This window comes from Parasteatoda tepidariorum, chromosome 11, assembly GCF_982258835.1.
Source record: "Parasteatoda tepidariorum strain Cologne lab strain chromosome 11, Ptep-v5.0, whole genome shotgun sequence".
In the NCBI taxonomy this organism is placed as follows: Eukaryota; Metazoa; Arthropoda; class Arachnida; order Araneae; family Theridiidae; genus Parasteatoda; species Parasteatoda tepidariorum.
In genome coordinates this window covers 64,874,251-64,898,890 of record NC_141765.1, presented here as the reverse complement: position 1 = coordinate 64,898,890, position 24,640 = coordinate 64,874,251, and the positions used below count along the sequence as shown (strand labels likewise).

At 28.8% G+C, this 24,640-nt stretch overlaps 1 protein-coding gene across 4 annotated transcripts in view; it reads right to left on the bottom strand.

The window, feature by feature from the left end:
- The window catches only part of LOC107449700 (uncharacterized), a 567,179-nt gene that overhangs the window by 348,003 nt on the left and 194,536 nt on the right, over window positions 1-24,640 (bottom strand). For all 4 annotated transcript variants that reach the window (XM_071187673.2, XM_071187674.2, XM_043043921.3 and 1 more), the window contains exon 4: window positions 18,091-18,215. In XM_071187673.2, the coding sequence (XP_071043774.1) occupies window positions 18,091-18,215 (125 nt within the window). The remainder of the gene's footprint in view (window positions 1-18,090; window positions 18,216-24,640) is intronic.

The following is a 24,640-nucleotide window of genomic DNA, read 5'->3' as shown; positions in this document are numbered from 1 at the left end:
ATATATATATATATATATATATGCGTGTGTGTATGGGGGTGTAAAAAATTTGTGTATAACTGTCGATATATTTATACATGTATATAAGTATGTAAGATATTGTAGATTGGTAACATTGATTAATGTACACTGCCATGTGCAGTGGCAATATCCGACAAGGAATACTGTAGTATAAATTAGTAAAAAAAAGTTTTTAAGGTGCAAAAGTAAGTATTTTTTAAATTTTATTTTTACTCTTCTGCTAACCGTCATAAGAACGAGCGCACTTAGAAAGAGTTGTCAGAATTTTGCATACGCGGTACAATATTGACATATGTAGGTGATTAAAAAATCAAAGCTGAACGATCATTATATTAATATTATAATACAGTGCAAATTACAATGTCAATTATAATACAGTGCAAATTACAAAACAATTATTACTATGTCATAAAATCCAAAACAATTACTAGAAATTATTGTCTAAAAATAAAAAACTTAAAATTCCTATAACTAATGAAAAATATTTCAATCAGATTCAACAGCAGCAATTTGAATTTTCTTAAAAAGTGTCCATTACCTTCATCGTTGCTAAATTATTAAGAAGCATATAAAATATATATAAACCTTACTTAATTAGTTGAAAAGTAAAAAAAAAAGAGTAGCTTATGAAACTACAATTTTATTTTCATTTGACAAGGTAGTAGCAATAAATAGCTACTAGGGTTGTGATCTCTATTAAAAGAGATAAAGAGTGCTTTTCACACGGCCACCCTCCTATCTCAATCATAAAATGGTTTGATTTCTGGTCCCAGCGAAGCAATGACAAAATATGTCATATGTCATAGAGATGAAATGGTTAGTTCTTGTAGCAAAGAGTATCTCATGGGGAAAAGAACGTAACAAATGATCATAAGAGAAATTCTCTAGTAGGGGATATGATTTAATTCTTCTATAAATATCATCTGGAAGGGTGAAGAAAAAAAGGCTGTCAAGTGGTAACAAGTTTTTTTCTTTTTTACTTACTTATTTATTTATAAATATATTTTTTAAACACATGAGTGTAAAGATAACTTTTTTCGAATATTAAGCCCAATTAAATACCTTTATTTATTTATTTAATTTTTTTTAATAAAAAAAGATGAACAAGTTTGAATATTATAATACATATGCAGTCTTTTATTAGATCGTAATTCACTGCAATAAATTTAAAATTGTTCATGTAATAAATTTAATACAGTAGAGTCCCGATTATCCGAGCCCCGATTAACCGAGTATCCGCTTTAACAGAGCTTCTTTTCTTTTTTTGTCCTGGTTTATTTTTTATTTTTAAAACTATCGCTGAAAAAAAATAGGTCTTCCAAACACTCAGGAAAACGAAATCCAACAATTTGATTCGATGAAATGATAGTTAATATCGTCAATAATGAAAATGAATCAAGCAAAGATGATGAAGACAGTGACGATCAAAATCAACGTATACAGAATGCACTGGACTAAAAGCTATCGAAAGTGCTATTGAATGTATAGAACTACGGGAAGAGGCGACACCAGCTTTCCTGTTATCCCTAAAAAAATGGAGATATATTGCTGCAGAAAAGCACCTAAGTAATGTAAAACAAAAAACAATTAAGAACTTTAATAAGTAAAATCTCTTGTAAAGTATGCTCTTAAAGTGCTTTTAAATATATAATGTTTGTAATAGGAATTGTATGTGGTGTATTCGTATAAATTTTGTGTTTGTTAAATATATTACATTTATATTTACTCTATTTCTTTCCTTTCTTATACTCTTCGTTTTAACGAGATTTTCGATTATCCGAGTTAGTCGTGGTCCACATTATTTCGGATAATTCGGACTCTACAGTACACTCTAAGAAACACCGGTTCATCGTTGAATCATAATTTTGTGGCAATCTTAAAAACTTGGTTAAATTTCACCACGTGTCCGTTCAAATTGAACCATAGCATCATGCATTCAAGTTTTAGAAGTGCCATAATATGTTCCATATTAAAGTTGGCATTGAAGATAGCACATATTATAGGTGGCGGAAATTTGAACTATGGCTCAAATCGCTCCAAAATTTCTATTATTGTAATAGTCTCAACATTTGACAATTGCAAATTGATTAGCACTGTTAATTAAATTATTTTAACCCTTTGACGCAAAATTTTTATTTAACATGTTTTTAATACTTTTTTTCATTATTTTGTATTCATGCTGCTCAAAATAAGGGCAAAATATTATATTTAGCACTTTAATAATTTATCTTTATGAAATACAGCGTGAAACCTCGCTGTATTTTTCAGAGGCCTCCTCTGTAGGTAAAATCTTCCAAACAATATATATTTTCTTCAATTGCAGTTATTTGAAATTATTTAAATCTAAGATAACAAGTTATTCATTATTTAAATTTCTTTAATTTACAAAATCAACTATACATAAATTTTTGAATATGAATGAAAAAAAGAACTTTTCAAAGTACTTTTTTTGGATTTTATATTTTAGTAGAAATAAAATTCCGATATTGTAACAATTTTTTCAGTAATAATTAGATTGGTTTCTATATTTCAAAAATAAGAAAACACATTTTTGCTTGTAATTAGAGCTTCAAAAAAATATATATGAAAGGGATACCAGTGTCCCATCTGAGTCAAAGGGTTAGAAGATAAAATATGCATCCATGAAAATGTGAAATGAGATCAGCTTGTAAAACCGGTTTCAGTCTTCAGGTAGCTATTGAGTGATTTTTGATTGTTGTGAAAACAGCATAAAAAAATTAAGAAGTTGTTTATTTTAGAAAGAAAGTGAAGGAATACGCTCAAATAGGCATTGTAAAGAATTAGACAAAACCAAAATATATCATCAAAGACGAAACGCAATGCTCATAATATCGTTAAAGAAAAATAATAGAATATTAAATATTTTTTCAAACCCTAAAATTTTATCAAATTTCAATTTAAATTTACACATTTTAAAATTATGACTATAGATATATTTTTGGTTAATACAAAAATTAAATTGAGATACATGATATTTAAACAATTCAGTTTTCTTCTTTTTTTCATAGAATTACGCACAAAATAGTGTTGATCACAGCACAGACAATAAAAGTAATAATAAGAATAATTCTCATAATAACATTCCCCTTTCAGAAAAAACGCCCAAACAATTTACTGCAAATTATCTTTAGCAAAGAAAATCTACAAAAAAATCACGCAATTTGTGCTTCTTCAACATCAATTCAAAAACAAAGTTAAAAAAAGTTCAGAAACTGATAAAAAGATATAAAGCCTGCAGATAATAAAGGCAATACTATTTTCAATAAGCAGACAACGTTTCATGCATAAAAATAACCATAATTTATCCATTTAGGGAAATAACTTACATATTCGTTTCACTCGAAACTGAATCTATAAGTTAAGCGAGCGTTTATATGTATGAAAACATTTTGGAAACATTAAATCTTTGAATTGAAATCGCTTTACCTTACTCTCCTCGTAAATGCGAGACACAATTTTAAGAAAGGGGGAGGCTGCAGAGCCGAACTCTTTTTACTTTTTTACCTTCCTCATTCCTACTTAGCGTTGAATACGAACTGAAGTTAAAAAAAAAAAATTCTTGCATAGTCTATCGTGCCTGCGTTCCATCAAACAAAAGTTGGGAAAAGTAAATTCAAAATCGTAAAAGTACGGGGAAAACAACCTCCAAAAAAAAAAGAAGGAGGATCCGAACAATATCACAGCATGGGTTGTATACAAATACATGGATTGTATACTCCCCATAGTATTGCAAAAAGAAAAAAAACAACCGAGGGCAGATCAGCGTGACTCTCAAAAATTTTAAGGGCATAAAAACAAACAGATCACATTGGCGAACAGAGAAGGCGTATAAACGTCTCTGAATGAGAACTTAATGTCTTTGACGAAAGAAAAAGTGTAATGCTTATCTGCGGTGATCATAATATTCGAATGTCACGCAAACTTAGCTCAGTACCGATCGCGAACTTCCGATATTTCACTTTACTTCTTCAACTTTCACTGCAAAAGGGGAAGTCTTAGATGGACTTAGAATTGGATATTTTGAGCTTGCGGTCATATATAAGGTGATTATATGTAAAAAAAACAGTAAAATAACTGTGATTTCTAACTTAATTGTGTATAATGTGCTTTTACTAAGGTGTTTTTGACTTTGTTTTTAATTACTCTGTAATTGAACGTATTTGATGGTAGGTAGGTAGGCACTTTATTTATGTCGCATTAAAGCTGCACAATGGGCTATTGGCGACGGTCTGGGAAACAACACCGAGGACGATCCGAAGACATGGCATCACAATTTTGATCCTCTACAGAGGGGGTGACTCCTCTGCTTTGGTAGCCAGATGACATGAGCGCTAAGTTGAGCACTTTACGGTAGAACGGTTTAACTGGGACCAATACTGCACACTCTCGGTCCCTACGCAGGCTGATCAATGTGGTCACCTATCCGCTCACTGACTGCAGCCAGTGATGCTTGACTTCGGTGTTCTAGAGGGAACCGTGTCTTTACGATCCACTGCGGGGCGAAAGTGCTTGATGGACTAGCCGTTAATGCTTTAACGTATAGAAACCATGGTTAAAATGTTACAGAGCAACAATATTTCACTGCGAAAAAGAAACTACTTTATGACTTAGCGTTGGATGTTTTAACTTGCAGTCTTAGATTTTTTGCAAATATATGTATTTGTATTTTGGGTTAAAAATACATAAATTGCAGCATTATGACCTTAAATTTAATTACATATTAGTTGCTGTTGCTAAGGTTTTCATAAACTGCGCTGTTTATCGATAACAACTATATGAATTAAAGTGTTTATTTGAATTGGCACTGACACTTAAACTTATAAAAACTCACGTTGATGGTTAAGATGCCACGAAGTATCGGTATTTCACAGGAAAAAAGAAAATGTCTGATGGACTTAGGGCAGGATGTTTTTCTTGAAGAGAACTTTGCAGTCATAAATAGGATGATTGTATTTTGTTTGTAATGAAAGATTGTGACTTTAAATTGAACTTAAATTACTGCCGATAATTTGTATATAAATTGTTGTTATGCAGTAATTATTATTTAAAATGTTTGATAGACTAGAATTGAAATTTTGAAGGGTTCAAATGATAAAAGCTATCGATATTACACTGCAAAAAAAAAAAAGTATGATGGATTTGGTTGTCTTAACTTATATATATATATATATATATATATATATATATATATATATATATATATATATATATATATATATATATATATATATATATATATATATATATATATATATATATATATATATATATATATATATATATATATATATATATATATATATACATATACATATATATATATATATATATATATATATATATATATATATATATATATATATATATATATATATATATATGTAACGCTTCTAACCTCCATTTGCTCTTCTGTTCTCATATTTTGTAATCTGGCAATCTTATTACGAAAACATTTTAAATCATTCTTGAAAGATTCCGGTACGACATTTGAATTCGTTACTCGCTTTATAGATTTCGACTAGTGTTTTGTTTTGTATTTTCTTTACATTTTATTTTCTGTTTTTTGCTTGATATGTTTTATTTCCTATATATTTTTAACTTAATGTGCTTTATTTTCGTTTAAATATTTTTTGAGTGCTTATCACACTATTGTATTGGTATATTTTGCTTTGGTTATATTGATACTACAATATTAGAAAGCAATTCTTTTTGCGGATATAATAGTGTGAGCTGAAAAAGAGATTTTATCGTTTTATTATTTTGTAGTTCGGATTTTTAATTTTTTTTAAATAATTTTTTCCAGAAATATTTTATTTTAATAATTTCTCTTCCTCTCTTTTCATTAATCTTTATTATTTTTCATGTTTTCTCTATATTTTAATAATGTGTTTTGGACAACAGTACCTTTAAGAAAATTTCCACAATATAATCAAATGCAATTAATATGGAATGTAATTGCATAAATATAAACTAAAGAGAATGTGATTTGACAAACTGATGCACATTCAAACAATAGAAAAATAAATAGACTTGATTCAAAAATCAAGCATTTTAAAGTTATATTTTGTGAATAAAACATGCTTCATTTCGTATAAAATAAACATAAAATTATTTTTAGATTTTGAAAAACAATTTTTTTTTAGGTTTTTATTATAATTGACTCATCATTTCATACAATAATACAAAAAACATATATTGAAAATAGGTGTATTTTAATTTAATAGAAAATCTATTCATCTGTAAATAGTTTCATAAAAAAGTGTCGACATACAAAATGAAGCAAAATATATAATTGCATTCTAATTATAAAAAAAACTAATTAATTTCCAGAACGCAATGTTTTTCCATTTAAAACTCTTTTATTTGAAAGAAAAATTATATTTTAATAGCATTTCTATCAATTAATGAGAAAAAGTTCTTCCTAGAAATAGAAACCACTAACTTTTTGATACATTTTCAATAAAAAAAAAAATCTGTATTTTAGCAAATATAAAAATTTGGATAGATTTTTATTCATAAAGAAGTCAGTTTGTATTTTTTGTTCCTCAAATACGCGCTTTAAGTAGATTTATATTCATTTATTACATGTTTACTTTTTTAAAAGTAAACTTGCGAATAAATGTATTATCTAAATTATTTCCCTTAAGGAACAATTTAATAAAAATTATAACTCTAAAAATGAAATTCTATGTAATTAAATTGGATCAACTAATTACAATGAAATCTATTGAAAGCAACAAGCTATAGATAAATTACAAATTACTGTATACATTAAGAATATTTCAAACGGAATGAATATGTGATGTCAACAATTACTGCTCACAATCTCGCAATTAATACCGTTCGATTCACCTTGCGAATCTAATCCAAACATTTTATCGAATCGCACCTACTTATTTCTTTCAGTTAAGGATAGTGAAACGAAATCAAAGGTACTATAATCTTTTTTTTTTTTCTTCTTCTTTTTTTTAACATTTGCACAAAGACGAAGAGCAAGTTAATAATTATCCTAAAGTAAGAAAAAAAGTTGAAAATTAAGTTATGCTTTGCTTATGAGAGCTTTCGTCGCCACGCGGAAGAGCTAATAACATTTAAAATTCGTCGCACGGAGTTTCTAAGATAAATGTCGACTTTTTTTTCCCAGTTTCCATCAGCAGTTATTTTGATCTTTTTTTTTTTTGTCGTTCTTTTCATTTTGTAGTCTTCCGAAATCGGTGTAGTCTAATGAATGAAAGACTGCAATCCTTTGAAACCATTGTAGTCTTTATATCAAAAAGATCAAAATTGCTCCAACAGTTTGCCTAAAATGGACAAATGGAAAGGCGGAAAGATAAAGTAATGTGACTAGTTAAGCAGAAAGTACTTTTTATGACTGAACGACAAAAGGAATCAGCAGAAGCGTACTTTAACTTTGAACGAAGTATAAAAGTACTGAAAGTGTTTAATATATTCGAAACATTTGAAAAAGTTGAAGAGCAGTTCGCTCTGTGTCGATCGCAATTAAGGTCAAGATATTTATGATTACTTTATAAAAGGAAAAAATAGCAAAATGATTGTAAAAAAAATTGCTTATAAATTTTAAACTTTACACTCTAATTTTAAATTCTGTTTTAATTCAAAATAGGCTAATAATTATAATGAGAATAAGCTTGGAATAAAATTCTTAGGAACGTGATAGATGTAGAAACCTGACACTTTTTTAATTTTACTAGAAAGTATTGAATGATTTTTCATACGTAATTTAATAGTACTGTTTTAAATTAATATAGGCTAATATATAAATATTGCGAGAATAAGTGTGGAATAAAAAATAGGTAAAAACATGTTAGAGATAGAAACCTAGCTGTATTTTAATTTTACTAGGTTATGGAAATATTGAATGATTCTTCAAAAGTAGTGTTTTAATTTAATATAGGCTATTAATTATTGTGAGAATAAAAAATGATTCGAGGCTAATAATTGTTGTGAGAATAAGCTTGGGTAAAAAAGGTGGAAACATGATAGAGTCCTGCCTATTTTTTTTTCTTTTTTAATTTTATTGGGTGAATTTTATTGAAAGATTGATCAAATGTGTTGGTTCGGAAAAAATTTCCCTTTATATAGTAGCAAATGAAATTTATATATTTTATAAATCTAAGTAATTTTATTTACCTCAGCCCGGCAGCTAAAGCAAATTACACATTTAACTTCCTCAAAAAAAATAGTTGCATCCTTAAAAAATGGGTTTTAAGGTTTTAATTTAAAGATGCATAGTTTCATGATTCTCATGATTTCCTTTGCTTTTTTTTACATTTCTTTTGATAGCGTTCCTTTTAAAAAATTTTCTCCTATGATTCAGACAGTATAATCATTCATTAAACACTAACCAGATATTTAATCATAACTTAAGTTAGATTAAGTCGAACTTAATCTTTCGTTAACAAATTAACAACCGCACAATTTAATTAAGTAGATGACAAGATAATATTATCTAGTTAAGGATAAAAGGCATAATTGAGAGCATTGAAAAGTTTTTCAATTCCAGCGAAAGTAGATTTAAATAAAAAAAGATCTTATCAAGTCAAAAATACAATACAAAACGCCAAAACAACAAATAAGCGTCTGATCTTGATTATGACGAAACTATAAGAAACGAAAAGTCTTCAGGTAAGTATAAAGAACGAAATCGAACTTTATTAAACTCCAATGAAATCAAATTTATCTGAAATACTTAATAAACTTAAAGTTAGAAAATAAGAACATCATAACTACACAGAAGCACTTCGCCTCGATTATGACAAAACTCTAAGGAACGAAAAGTTTACAGAACAAAATTGAGCACAATGACCATCTACTCAGCTACAATTAAATCAGATTTAAATTAAAAACACTCTATTGAGTCAGAGGAAGAAAGCAAGAACATATAATCAATCTACAAAGAAGCGCATAATCTTTACTGTAACGAAATAAAAAGAACAAAATTTAGTTCATCGACCATCTACACATCTGCAATGAATTCAATTTTAAATTAAAAACATTCGATTGAGTCAAAGTAAGGAAACAAGAACATATCAATCTACAAAGAAGCGCGTGATCTTAAAGTTTCGGTAAATTTTTTATAGTGCCGTTACTGCGTCTAAATGGGTGGACCACCTAGTATCCGATGGACTCTTTGCGACTAGTCCAGATTTTAAGCATTCTGTTAAGGCAGTGTTCCCAATTGTAAGTACCGGTCTGTGGATCAAATGGTACCGGGCCGCCTATTTAATTGAAACTAAATTTAAATTCCTAGGTTTATACCCAAATTAAGAATATTTGTGTTCCATTAAAAAAGGGGGCCTCGAAGGTAGTGACGTAAATTTTTTAATGTTTCAAAAAGTAAAAAAAGAAAACCACCTCAACTATTTTCTTTTTTTATTAGTTTTAATTAAAAAAATCAATCATCATAACTGTAAATATCATAAATAAAACACGAAAACGCTGCGCGAAATTTACATTGGAACTAATGAAGAACTTTGTCTTCTCTCCCGATCGTGACTCATTGATTTAACGTTCTAGTAAGTTAAAATGTTAAATCACTTTATATTTATTTTTTGGTGAAACTGTATTTTATTTTGTAGGCATGCTTAAATACATTTAAATTAATATCAATAAATCAAAATAATCTAAAATAAAAACAATCAACGTCCCTCCCCCTAGCGGGTCACGGTAAAATTATCAAACGTTGACAGGTCCGCGGTGATAAAAAGGTTGGGGAACACTGTTGGGTAGAACTGAAGAAACAAAAGATTTAAGTTTCTGCAAAAATTGGAAATAATCCTCTAAAACGCATCCCACGGCTTGTGCACAAATTAAGTTTACGCTATGAGCTAAGCATGGTAAAAAAAAAAAATTTAGCCAGATGTTTCTCTCTTAACCTTGCTTGTAATCCTAAGTACTTGCTTGGCATATTTGGTGCGTTATTTTATGTTTGTTCTTGACAAAACACTTATATTTATGCCTTGGTCATTAGGGAAAAATACCATAGTATTAGACAAGTACTCAGACTTATGACTTTTAATCGGGATAAAACACAAAAAAAGTTTCACAGGAATTCTGTCGTTCACATATCGGACAGCAAATGTCAACTAATCTACATGAGAAATGTCTGTAGTTGAATCAACACTTACTGAAAAATATTTTGCCTTCTTTAGTTTTGCAATTAATGACTTTATACGTTATATCCCATAATCGATTCAGTTTCGATTAATTACAAATCGGAGCTGATAAATAGAATGTATGTTATTTGCCCTTACTCCCATAATTTTGCCCTTATTCCCAGCAAAAAAGGGGCAAGTTTACTCAATAATTCCCAAGTTCCCAAATAATTTCCATTACGCTGCGATCCAATTGTTTGATCGTTTCAACGGAATGCAAGATTTTGTGATGCTAAAAACTTCATGGACTTTTACTTCTACAATTCTTTTTAATAACAGATTTGGTTGTTCCTCTGATTAGTTAAATTTCTAACCATTAAGCATTCTTTTTCCTTGACAATTAAATCACTGTAGCCTGTTTACGCCCAAACATATTTTCATGTTCTAAAATGCACACATTAGAATGCTACCTACCATTTAAGCAATTTTCAGAACAAGGGTACTATTAATGTTTAACAATTTTCAGAAATATCACTAATACCTTGATTAAAAAATTTTATTTTTAATATAATTTATCACAAAAGTATTAAAATTTATACTAAAAACTCTTCTAAGATTTAGCCTGACATAATAGTTTTTACCAAACTAAAAGATAAGTGAATAAATAAAATAAAATAAAACATTAAAAAGTAGACACCAATTTAAAAAAAAAAAAAAACCTTCTAATTAAAATTACTACTCTCTAAAGAAAAACGTATTTTAGTAGCTTAACTTTTAAATCAATCGATCAAATTTTTTTTTAATTTGAGTTCGTTCATCATTTCAATGATAATCAATAAATATGCGTAATAAATTTATGCTCACAATCAGAACTTGTTAGGTGAAATCTGAATAGGTGACGTGTTTCGATTCTCATACTCACCTGAGCACACGACCAAATTAAGTGTTAATGCTGTTCTGATTCGTAATATAGGCCACGAACTAAGTAACATGAAATAGGTAAAAGCATGGTAACTAAATTCAAGGAATAACAAGCATAAAACTTTGTTCCACTGTTACTGACTGGCATTCAAAACTCCCCTTTCCCAAAACTATATAGCACGTGCATTTCTTTCTGCTCGTATTACCTTTTCTGTTCTTGTTCTTCAAGAAAGTATTATTCCATCATTTGTAACATGCCATGATCGATGATACGTATAGCTGAATCAAATTTTTCTTCTAATATTTTCTATCAATCTCTCTCACTTGATAACTTTATTTTGACAAACTAATTAGGATAACGAATTAATAAGGATAAAAAAAATAATGTAATGAAAATTTTAACTTTTCGTTGGCCCCATCGAAACTCGGAGCCCTGGGTTTGGGCCCCGAGTTCTTCAAATTTTGGAAAGAACAAAGAAGAGCTTCTAGAAGCTTGACTCAATGCTGGTAGCCTTCTAAAGAAATTGAAGAAGTTGGAAACTATTGTGCTGACAAAATTTTGGGGTGATATTTTTCCAAGAATAAATCAGCCTTCAATATAAGCATACAGAAGAAAGGTCTTCCTCTCAATGATGGTTGGAAATTGATTGAATCCTTGATTGCTTTTGTGAGTGAACAGAGAGAGAAGCTCTCTTGTTATGTAACCATTTACAAGGAAAAAATACGTAATTTTAAATATGAAGATGAGACGATGGTTTCACAAGTAGAGAGAGAAGCTCTCTACTAATGAAATCATTTCCACAGAAAATTTACCTAATTTTAAATACGAAGATGAGACGACGCGTATTTTACCAAGAATTTCTCGTTTGACATTTTATTATGGATATGCAGATGATGTTAGATTAATTACAATGTAGCGAAATATTTAAATTTCGTATTACAAAGTAGCGAAATATTTAAAGTTTGTATTACAAAGTAGCGAAATATTTAAAGTTTATCTCGCAGTAATAGACACATTGATTAGTCAATTAAAATATCTCTTAATAGCGCATAAGCCAATGACTGATTTGTTCGGATTTTTTTTTTCAAATTTGAATTCTTAAAGTCTAAGGAATTAATGCTTCACTGTTATAATTTTGGAGATTTTACGCCAATGATAAGAATAAAAAAGAGCAAGCTCTAATTAGAACATTTCAAGCATTATTTGATTCATTAGAATAAGTTAGACCAATTAATACATAGATGTGATGCATAAAAAAGTAACAAAACAACAATCTCGAAGACACATTTCCAAACATTAACATTTCAGTTTGAATTTTCGTTGTCAATCATGATGACTAAACGTAGGGGCAAACATTCATTCTCCAGATTAAAATTAATAAAAAATGAACTTAAAAATAGTATGACTTAAGAAAGAATGAGTCATTTTCAATCATGAGCAATGAATATGATGCCGTGCAGGAAATTGATTTTAATAATGTTATAAAAGGCTTCGCCTCTCAAAAAGCGTAAAAAGTATTGCTACCTTAAACTTTCGATGCAAATAATGTATTAAAGTTTTTATAATAATGTATTATTGTTTTTATATTATTGTTTAAAATAAAAAAAAACTCAAAATTATTCATAAGTAAAATTTTTTTAATCAAAACTACTCATAAAGGGCCCCCAAATAAAGATAGGTGGATGGCCCCTAAAAACATAAAAACGACTCTGATCGTAATTATAACGAAACTATAAAAAAAAGTTAGTTAAAAGATAAGAATTAAGTACAAAGATGAAGTACAAGAGCTTTTCGACTTAACTGAAATAGCTATTTAACTACAATAAAATCAAATTTAAATGAAAGGCAACCTATCGATTCAAAGGTAGAAAACTAGAACATCAAAACTACGAAGAAGCACTTAAACTTACGACAAAACTACGTAGTAACGATATGTTATGAGTCCAAGTTGAGCACTAAAGTATAGTTCTATATTTACTACGAAAACAATAACTAATATTACCTAACTCTGCTACTTTATGATTATATTTATCGCGAATAATTATTTTTCAGAAGAAGTTTCCTCAATGTTTTAAGGATTATATTCTAGGCAAAAGGTCTAGACATAAAAATAACTAAGAAATATAGGTTAACATCGTGCGTGTTTCTTGAATTTTAAGTAGTTCGTTATTTAAAACTGTCACTTGTTTTTCTAATCATAATTCACTAATGGTTAAAACTAACAAAACCAAGGAACCATGAATTATATACCACTGCCGTGCTTCATTAATACGCAAATTTTCGTGAAACGAAAACAATCCTACTCTTGTGCGTTAAAAAGCGCAAAATATTTTAAGCCAGAGGAGTGACAGAAGAGGCATAAATTTTATAAATTGCCGCGTTTAAATCATTACTTTTCTTTCAGCAGCCATCACATGGGCTGCGACGTTAGGAAAATGAAATAATCATCAGAGAAAAACCACTTTATCATAAATGTGAGACCCCCTTTGGATGTATCCTGGAAAAAGCTCGAGAAAATAGGCGATGGAACATTTTTTTTTCTAAGAAGTAGTCCAAAGACTCCAACCGTTCTTCGTGTTAATTATATTCTAGAGTCAAAGAAAGCGTTTTAATGTGAAACGACCATCTTCCAGATCGTCAACAGTATCTTTCAAAGGAACTTCTGTTAGAAAAATGACGGAACAAACATGTCTCAAGAGGTCGAGGAGATTCAATTTATAGCACACAGAGGAATAAATGACGAAAAGGGAGAAAGACGATGATGAGGGGGAGGAAATGATGAGGGGGAAAGAAATGATGAGGGGGAGAAATAAAAGGGGGAAAGCAAAGAAAAACATGGCCATATCTGCCATCTCATGTGTTTATGACCCACTCTCACAGTTCTCAGTTACCGTAGTGATGAAAGTGTTATTGGCCAGTACCGGGTTCAAGACTTTAAAAGCTTGCGGTCTGCTCTAATGAAACAAAGGTTATACCGTTTATTACGACTGTCTTTTATAACGGTCATTTTTATAATCGCTGTGAGTTAAACAAACTGCACTAATGGAATTATAAAAATTTTGGGATATAACGGGTGGATTTTATTAATTGTCAGCGAACTGCGTTCAAGATTTAAAAAGTTTACGATCTACTCTAATACAACTAAGGTTCTACCGTTTATTATTAAAGCATTTGCTGTATATTGCGCTGTATATCGAGTAAATTTATATATTAGAATCAATAGAAAACTATCGACTACATATCGTAAAAAATAGCGTTTTTTAATGATCTGCGTGCCAGAATAAATACTTCAAAACTTTGCGATCTACTCTAATGAAATTAATTTTTTATTTGGACTGCCATTTGTAACAATCATTTTTCTAATCATTGTGAGTAAAGCAAATTAAACCTCGTTGCATAACCTGTAGATTTATTTATTAGAGACATACGCAAGCATCAAATGCGTTAATGATCAGATATCGGAATCAAGACTTAAAATGCTTGCAGTCTAATCCTAATTAAACTGGGTTTATGCTGTTTATTGAAACTGTCTTTTAAAATTGAATTTTTTCTGAACAATTTTTAGTTGTGCAAACTGCAGAAATAAAACTATGATAAATCTGCCATATAAAGAAATGGGCTTATTAGTTCGAAGCATTGACAAACCGTCAATTGTATATTCAAACCAGCATCTTTCAAAAGGGTTTAATAGACAGGGACAGTGATGACGTATTTCACCCCGCCTCCTTCCAAACGCGTTCCAAACATTTTTTCGAAGGAACCATTTCAATGGCATTTCCTATGTGAATTTAAGACGGCAAGATTTTTAGTTAATTATTGAAATAAATAAATTTATATAGCGCTTCTAAGGGACATATTCCTAATTTATGTAGTTTTCATTATACGGGGTATTCAGTAGATTTTACGAGTTAAGTGCATTAAAGCTTTAAAAAAGTTTCAAAATGGTTATCTTTAATTTTGATGTATAAAAATTTAAGCGTCAGTACTATTTTTAACTCTTGTTTCATGTTTATAATAATGCCTTATTTTATTTAGAATTTGTTACATATTCTTAACCTACATCTAATTTTTTTCTTTAGTTATGGAAAGGCATGCATTGTTTTAAAACGTTCAGAAATGAATTTTTAATCTATAATTAGATTGTAATTATCAATACTAATGTCTGTTTATTAAATTATACCTGATGATTAAATTTGTAGTTCTTGTAAACTTTGTTTGCTTAAGATTTTCTGATTATTGCTGCTAATTCTCATAAGCTTTAGTTTTTAACTATTAAATAGGAATAAATTATGTAACTAACTTATTTAATATGTATACATATAGTTAAATCTGCACAGAGTTTTAGTTTAAACTCAGATTTATTTTGACTCGAGATTTTTTCTTGTTTGTATTTATCAGTTTTTAACAGTAGTTTTATGCATTAATTTTTTGAAAAAATTAAGATACCTTATTATTAAATAATTAATATTAGATTATTTCTTAACGTAACTAGTGTAGTGCTATGTTAAAGTGTAGTGTTATGTTAAAAGGGTCAATACTATGTATAGTTTCCAGAATTTTAATATATAGAATAGCTAAATTATTTTAGAATTTTAAATTTCTAATTTTCATTTTAAAATGTGAGAGGAACAATTTTTTTTAGGTGTTACATATGAATTTATCTTAAAATCTCAGATTCCTATTTTATTCGATAAGAAAGTGCAACATGAATTTTTTTAGAATTCTTTAAAACATACTTATCCCATACATAAACTTTTATTTAACATTCATATTTATTAATCTATGTATTCACATAGGTGTTTAAATTTTACTTATTTAATAATATTAATTTCGCATGCATTTCAAATAAATATAATTCAAATTTTTAATAAATTTTTTTAATTTAGAAACTTAATTCTTTAATGTATGTATGCATATTTAGTTATACAGCTTTTATTTTGGCAAATGTTACTGTTATCACTTTTTATATCGCATTTGACAGTATAAATCAAAATTTTTTAAATTACCTTCATAGTAATATTCTATTTGTTGCAGTGAACGTAACATTCAAGTCATCCATATTTATTTCATAATTTGGTTGTAAATATGTTTTAAGACCTGTCAACTCGTTTGTTTATATAATTTATTTATTTTTTTTTTTACTTCCTATCATTTTAGTAAATTTACCAATTAATTTGAGCTATTTTAAAAACGTGTATCTAAAATGCTTTATAATTTTCACTAATTTATCTGACTTTATTCATGCTTCTTACATAACTTTTTAATTTGTTTTAAAATTCTCATGATTATTTACAATTAATAAGTTGTCTCAATATTATAAAAATAATTGATTTAATATAATATACATATTTTAAGAAAAATTAAACATAAATTAAATAATAAAATTCACAAATTTCCGATTTCCAGATTATAAATACAATTTATATGGTAAATATTAAATACAAATTCTCTCAATCATATATACAAAAAGTTTTCATAATCATTTGCAATTAATAAGCTATTCCAATTAATATCATAAAAAGAGATTAACGTAATATTAATATATGCAACTCTTTTTCTTGCCATGTCAGTGGTTAAATTCGACTCTATATTAATATATTCAAAGATTTAGTTCACCCACTTTTAACTACATGAGAAACGCCATATTGTTTGCTCCGTTCAGAACTTTGTTTGGAACGAGGAGAGCTAGTGACGTCGTTGATGACGTAGGACTAACCCTGTCTATTATAGAATATTTCTTAGTGAATCTTAATTTAGTAAAATGCAAGTAAGTTAATATTCTACATAAAGTAAACTCTTGAATGATTACGGCACACTTTTAGAAATTTTGGTGAGTATTGAGCCAAAATACCTTATGAATTGGTGCTAAGTTCAACCGTATTATCATACTTTTTCATTTTATTTCGCAGTTTAACTTGAAAGGAAATATTACTGCGTATAATTAAAAATAAAGTAGAATGGGCAGTTAACAAAATAAAAAAAGCATTTTTCAATATGAATTGAGAAGTGGAGTCCATTACGAATGGTCCATAGTAAAAACTGTGGTGTAATACCTATCTGAACTTAGTATTGAAAAACTCAAGAGATTGTGTGTTATTTCAAGTAAACACCGAATCGAGTGTTCACACGCACTTTAGAGAATGTAGTTAAATCTCAAAACCAACAATTGATAAAGCGTACACCAAGCGCAGATGCAATCACCCCATTCAATTTCAACAATTTCGGTGAATCCTAGGAAACCACTAGACGATCGATATTTTTCGTTTACAATCTAGCACAGAAGATGAGGAAAGAAGGCGCTTTGCAGGATGGTGAGCATTTCGCAGACACAAGAATGCAAAATGTTATATAAAGTATGTTTTTAGTTGTAAAATAAAGGCATTTATGTTCTCATAAGAAGATTTATCAGTCAATTGCATTTAATAACTTTAAAATATTTAATTTCCATCCGCTGGGTTTAAGGAAGCCTTGTTCAAATTCATATTAATTTTTCGCTGATTTGCGCGTTAGCGTGTTTAACAAACTAATTTTATTTTAAGAAATATATTATGCATGCATCCTAAATTAATAATTTTTGCTTTATATTATACCGAAAAATAACTTTACTGCGTATCTTAAGTTACTATATTTTAGTCCTTCTTAATAACAAAAGGTTGCGTTAGATCAAGTAGAGAAAAAGAACATTTTTGGCTCATAGCTCCTAGAGTTACCTTCTTGATGTAAAGCAGTTGGCACCATTTTGACGCTGAGATACATTAATTTCTTTTTTTAATGGGAAAACAAAGCTTTAAATATCGACAATATTTTTTCTGTCTTTCTGAATAATAGAAAATGCGAAGCCATAATCGTTTCCTGTTTGCCATGCGAATATTTTGCCACTCCCAGTGTAGATGGTACGTCAAGGATTCTCAAAGTATATATTAAGAACAGTAAATGCAGGATACCATGCGTAGAGCTAAAAATGGAAGATAAAGTTGAAAAAGGAATAAAAATATAATTTTTATTACTTACCGGATACATCTTCTTCAACAAGCTGTCTTGGACACTAAGTTCTGGTTTAGCAACATATTCTCGATCTGAGTCGTCGCAGTCTCCAGGTGGACTTCTTCTATCATCCTCCCCTGGTCTAAACAGACCTAGAAAAAAAAGAACATGATATTTAATCATTACTCATGTTTTAAAATTATAAAAGGTAAGTACTTTATTTACGTCGCTCTAGAGCTGTACTATGGGCTATTGGCGATGGTTTGGAAAAACATCGCAATTTTGATTCTCCGCAGAGGGGATGACTCCCCTGCCTTGGCAGTCAGACAAACAGAGCGCGAAGTCGAGCACTTTGAGGCAGAACAGTTTTCCGAGGACCGATACCATGCACCTTGCGCAGACTGATCAAAGTGGTCACCCACCCGCTTACTGACTGCAGTCAGTGATGCTTGACTTCGGTGTTCTACGGAGAGTCGTGTCTTTACGACAAAATTATAAAATATATTTATAAAATGCATTTACATATATTAAATTTGATTACTGAGAGCAATTAGGATTTAAAGACGACTTTTACAATAGTGCTTAAAAAACAATAATTATATTTGCTTAGATTGCAAGTACCGTTTCCTTGCTTTCAATTTTCGTAACAATCTCATTGATATCAATACGAAAATTGTGCTGTAGTTATAGTTTTTTTCTTTCTCAGTTTTTACTGTAATTTAGGGCTTGAATAATGCAAAAAAATTTTCGAATGTATGTTCAAGGTGACTAATGGATGAGTTTTTTATTAGTGATTCACTAATTAAATACTTAAATAAAGATTTAATCGATTAAATATTGCGAGTGAATTTTTCTGATAAAATATTTAGATACTTGAACGGGTATGTAAAGTTAAAAAATACATGCTCGATAGGAATTTTTAAACACGGTCAAAAATTACGGGTCAAATTACGGTACAAAGTACCGGCATCACACGCAAAATCTATTTTTACCGTAAAATATTATACCGTAATTTTTACAGTAGTATGTATTTAACTAGAGTGATTCAGTGATGTTACGATAATTATTACTGTAAAAATTATTGTATATCACACTTTCTTGTTAAGTAGCATGATCCAGTAAAAATGAATTTTACGGTAAAAAGTACCGGCAATCTGAATGTCCGTATTTCTTACAGTAATTTTTTACTGCGCATGACTTTGGCATAATTCGGCCATAATTTTCAAGTCCTGCTGTAATCGAAGATAAAGCTGCATTTTGCTTTTCGTTTAACAGTTTATGCCTTTTTTTCAATAATGATCAAATATATAAGAAAAAAGTAAACAAAAGAAAAAGGAAGAAAGAGATGAAAACGAAATGCGAATTATATCATTAACTTCAATAATTATTGTCTTATCAAAGATAAATGAAATTAATCGCTAACTTTTGAATGAAAAGCGCATGCAGAATTAATATTAAACTGGAAATTAACTCATCAACGATTTTAACGAGGAATATTATTTTCAATTTATATAACGCATAAATGTAAGGTTTACACACGTCGGTGCTTATCTCAACCTTGCAAGCTAATGTGATTCATTAGATAAAAAGTCCTTTAAAAAAAACTATCTAGTTTTATTACCCTTACTGAAGAATCTACCATTAAAATTATCAACAGTCCCATAAAGTTTATTCGCTATACAATATTTTCTGAAACTTGTAACAATATTAATTTGATAATAAAGAGTAGTCCAGAAACAATTCGATTGTTTTTAACGGCATATTGTACTGCTAAATTATTTCAAGGTTACCCAGTAAAAGAAAATACCAAAATATTTCAAAAATAAATCACAAAGACGCTTTAATTTGTTTAGTCAAATAATTGTGAGTACACCAAGAATAAAGTATGGCCAAAGTTACCAGAATATGGTAACATTTATCATGTTTTTGGCACTATGGGAAAAACAAAAAACTTGGTGATTTTTCTCGAAGCACTTTAAATGAATTTAGTAAAATTAACAATAGCATATGGTTTTATAATAAGTGATAAAACATGGTAAAATTTAGTAATTTTATTATGATACTTTAGAGCAAGGTATTAAAACCATTTATTTGGTTAAATTTACTTTTCATTTTTGTATTTTTTACTAAATGTGTGGTAATAGGAACTATTTTCAGTAAATCGCTACCACATGAACAGAAAAAAATTATTAAATAAATGGTTTAAATACCGTATATTTTGATTTTATTAACCAAAAATTTCATTTCCCAACAATATGCTAATTTTACAATTGTTTCTCCGTTTATAGTCACAATGACTTTAAATTTAAATAGATAAATAAAAATTAAAATATTTTAAATAGCTAATAATTAATGTTTTAACTATACTCACAAGCAAAGTAAATGCCAAGAAAAATAAGTATAATATATAGTAGAGTATCATCTAAAAATGTAACTTATCGGTGCAACGTAACTTATCGGTGCAACTGTTGTGGTACAACGTTAAGACAATTAATTGGTAAGAAAGCTGGTTTACGGAATGCAGTTTATTGCATTTCATCAACATGAATGATTGTGTACTCTTGATCAACAATTACATTTTTTAATTCATAAAAAGCTCAAATGAAAAAAGGGAATTATCATAAAAAATGAATCGATATCGTTATTTTGTTTCTAATAAAAAATGCATAGAAATGACTTATTACTAAACACTATCAATTATTCCATCTCAAGTTAGCATTTTATTCATTAAACTTGTCACGACATATTTGACTAGACAGAACCCTGAAATATATATTTGTGTTCGGGAAATATTAGTGGATGCAATTGAAATACATAAAAAAAAAACTTTTTTTTTCAAAGCAACGAGATCAGTAATACTTTGTTATAGAATTACAATAATTCTTTCATCTAATTTTATGATTATGATAAAACATATGTTTACTATATTTTACTAATCGTTGTAAGGTAGCATAATATTATGCAGATATTTACATATTCAAATTCAACCTACCGATTAAATCAATTTTATATCATTACTAAGTTTTAAAAAAAAAATCTTAAGTGAATATTTGAAAAAGGAAATATTATTGGTGAGACGAGTTAGATTTAAGCATGTTTTTTTTTTCTTTCTAACCATTAGTTTATTAAAAATAATTATAATAGTCAAATAAATCGAAAGTTGAATTTACAACCGGTAATCGACTTTAGTTCTTGTGAAATATTTTGTTTTCAATTTAAAAAAAGAAGGGGAAAAAAAAAAAAAAACGTCGGCGAGACGAAAAAAAAAAATTCTTCCCCTTACTTAGAAATTAAGTATCCTAATAAATATATAATTTTATGACTTCGACAAATTCCGTATCGACCCAAATATCAGTATTACGAGATACGGTAGTATAATTACGCTTTTTTCAATAATTATAGATACTGTAAGCAAATATAGAGAAATATTTATATCAGTAAAGATATAGCAAATTGTAGCTTGAAATGCTGCAATAGTCGAGGAGCTTTTTCTCATAGTTTTCAATGGTAACGAATCAGCAGTTAGAGGAGCAGAAAATGTCCGATCGAAATATGTGAGCAAGGTCCAGGGGAAATTCATTAGCAAATACAATGTTTCGCTTTTTAATTTATAATTATTAAAAGTCAAGCATCCCCGCTAGGGCCCATTAAGGGGGGTCATGGCTATTATGGCTCCACAATTGCGTAATCAAAGGCAATAATTGTGGCAATGTGGTTAGTATTGAGTGCAGACCGCTTTTACTTCACAGACTATCTGGTACTCATCGATCCACAGCTGGGTGGGTTTCAAGTTGTCACTGGGCCCGAACCCCAGTCCTTTAATCTCACTGTTCAGTGCCGTAAATATTGAGCCATTGACGCTCTCTAAATTTAAATCTTTATTATTTCAGTCAGTTCTGATTTTTATCATTTTTAACGTATATTAACTAATTCAAAAATTGCATAAAATCAAATGCATTTGTTTAAAAAATTATACTCAAAAAGTTTTAATTCTATACAAACTTTACTTTCTTGAAATGTTTATAGAAAGTAGTAGTAACTTGAAATAAAAAGCATAATAGTTTTTGGGGAAAATTTCAAACCAAAAAGAATGTGCTCTGCTTAAATAATAGGCTATGTTAGTTTTTTTTGCGCCTCAGATTGCCACTTAATTTCTTTCTCACACAATCTCTCAAATCCTTTTCAAAAACGAAATTACAAAAACTTATACTTTAGAAATTCTATTTAAAAGATTCACTCATCAAACGCTATCATCATAAAAAAAAATCGAATTAAATATAATAATTTTTTTTTTCTTTTGAGTTCAATATTAGGTGCAGTCAATATTAAGTACAAAAAAAAGCCAATGTTAAATACAAAAAAAAACTAGTTTAGGATGATTAGGATCTTAGCTAATACTGATTTCGATAGTGATTCGTCAGAGTTTGAATACAGTTTGCTTTATTCCCTTTTAGTTATTAATTAGCTAATCCTAAAGTGTTGGTTTTTATGTCTTCATTATTGAAAAGATTTCTAAATATGTAAATTAATTGCATTGATTAGGGAGGACGGAAAATAACACAGATCTTAAAAACTCATTTTGTTTAATTACCGCAATTGATAAAAATTAAAGAAAAAAAACTAAAAATGCCATCAATTAAAGAAAATTCAAATGTCATTAAAAAAATCAGCTAATTAACATTCACTAAAAATCTGAAGTCAATTCTACTACTTACCATAAAATCGACAAATAAAAGAACTTTTCCCATATTTTATTTAATTTATTTCAAACCCAAAACTGGTTTTGAATCTAGTGACATGTCAAAACAAGCCTGTGAAATACAAAACAAGAAGTAGGCTGTTTACTAAAAAACTAATTCGACAGTGAATGTGTGAGTACCGATTTCTCATGAATATTTTTGCAGTCAGACTCGTGACTAACTGGAAAAGTACTCTTTGCGGTACTCTATCGCTAGTTGCTAAGGGTGAACATTTTTTCAATACTCTTCCCTCTCTTCTAATTAGTCTGTCTTGTGCATAATGAAGAAACTCTCGCGATATTCGTGTTCTGGCCTATCCTATTCTTCTTCAAGGAGGGGGAGTTTTCCAACCCCCCGACGCTTCTTCAATTAAGGGACTATCCATAAAAATGTTTTACTTTTGTTTAAACAAGAAGCTTTAATTCCCTTATTCTAAATTACCTTTTCAAAAAAATTGCACGATTGCAAAACTTCTCATGGAAAACAAATCAGCACTCGTATACAAAATTTTCATCTGATAATATATATTTTTTAGTGTTTTATTATTCAGCTTTTCGGAGAAAAAAATTTTTGCAATAATAATTTTAGAAATACACTAATCATTAACATTCGAATAAAATCTAAGACTTTAGAACTAATAAAAATTACTCCACAAAATTCAAAATTGGAAGGACATTGATCAATATATTAATACGGGACGTTTTTAGCAACATTACTTAAAAAACATTTTTGAGAGAGTTTTTGGTAAATAATATCATGATTTCTATATAGGTAATAAGATGTCTCTGTGTATCGTTGTTTTGTCTAGCTGAAATTTCTGTACTTATCTGGAAACAATACGGAGGAACAGTTTAAAGTAAAAATGTCACTAACTCTAGCTAATCATTGAAATGCACGATAAATTAAAGAAAAGAAAATATATCTAGCACTTTCAAAGTCTTAGCTTTTACGTGATGTAAATAAAAAAGTGTATATATATATATATATTATTTTTTTTTTATTTCGTAGAAAATTAATAAATAACTTTATATATTATATAAAAAAAAAATTATAATTCTTTCTTACCATGTGGTTCCGAAATAGGGACAAAATTACTAATTATCCTCCTATATCTTTGGCACCAAGGTAAAAACACAAATCTGCAATTTTGGTAAATCTACCAAAATTTGGGACATTTACCAAAATTGCAGATTCGTATTTTTGGCTCGGTGCCAACGATATTTTTAGATTAAAATATTAATTACCATTTTGTATCAATTTCTGTGATTTCTTAACAGCATGATAACATGTTGCATTAACATTATGATGTTAATCCACTCTCCCACATTTACTATGCTTGATAAAATGCATGAAGTTGATTTGTTTTCTATTCCAAAATTTCGCAAACCAAATTTAATATATCGTTCTCAAATTAAGGTGCAGACATGAAACAAACAGTATTTATGACGAATATCAAAAACGTACAAGAGAATATAGCTTTGACAATCAAGTTAAATAAGAATACTAGGTTTGAAAACTCTTTTCTCAATTAACCCTGAATTCACTGTAAAAAATTCCAAATCATATTACGTTAAAAAGTACCGGCACGCAATTTTCTATGCCAGCAGCTTTTAAAATATTGCTCTTCTGTTTAGCATTTTGAAAAATTTTTATTCATATTCTTTTTTTAGTTCATGTAACAAATTTTTAAAAAAATAAAATTTTGCATTATAATTGCAACCAACAACAATTAAGGAAAAAATTTCCAAAAAAAGAGAGCGAGTTTTTAAACGCCTCTGGTTTGTTAATAATCTACTGGTACTCTGGATGCCGGTACTTTTTACCTTAAAATACATTTT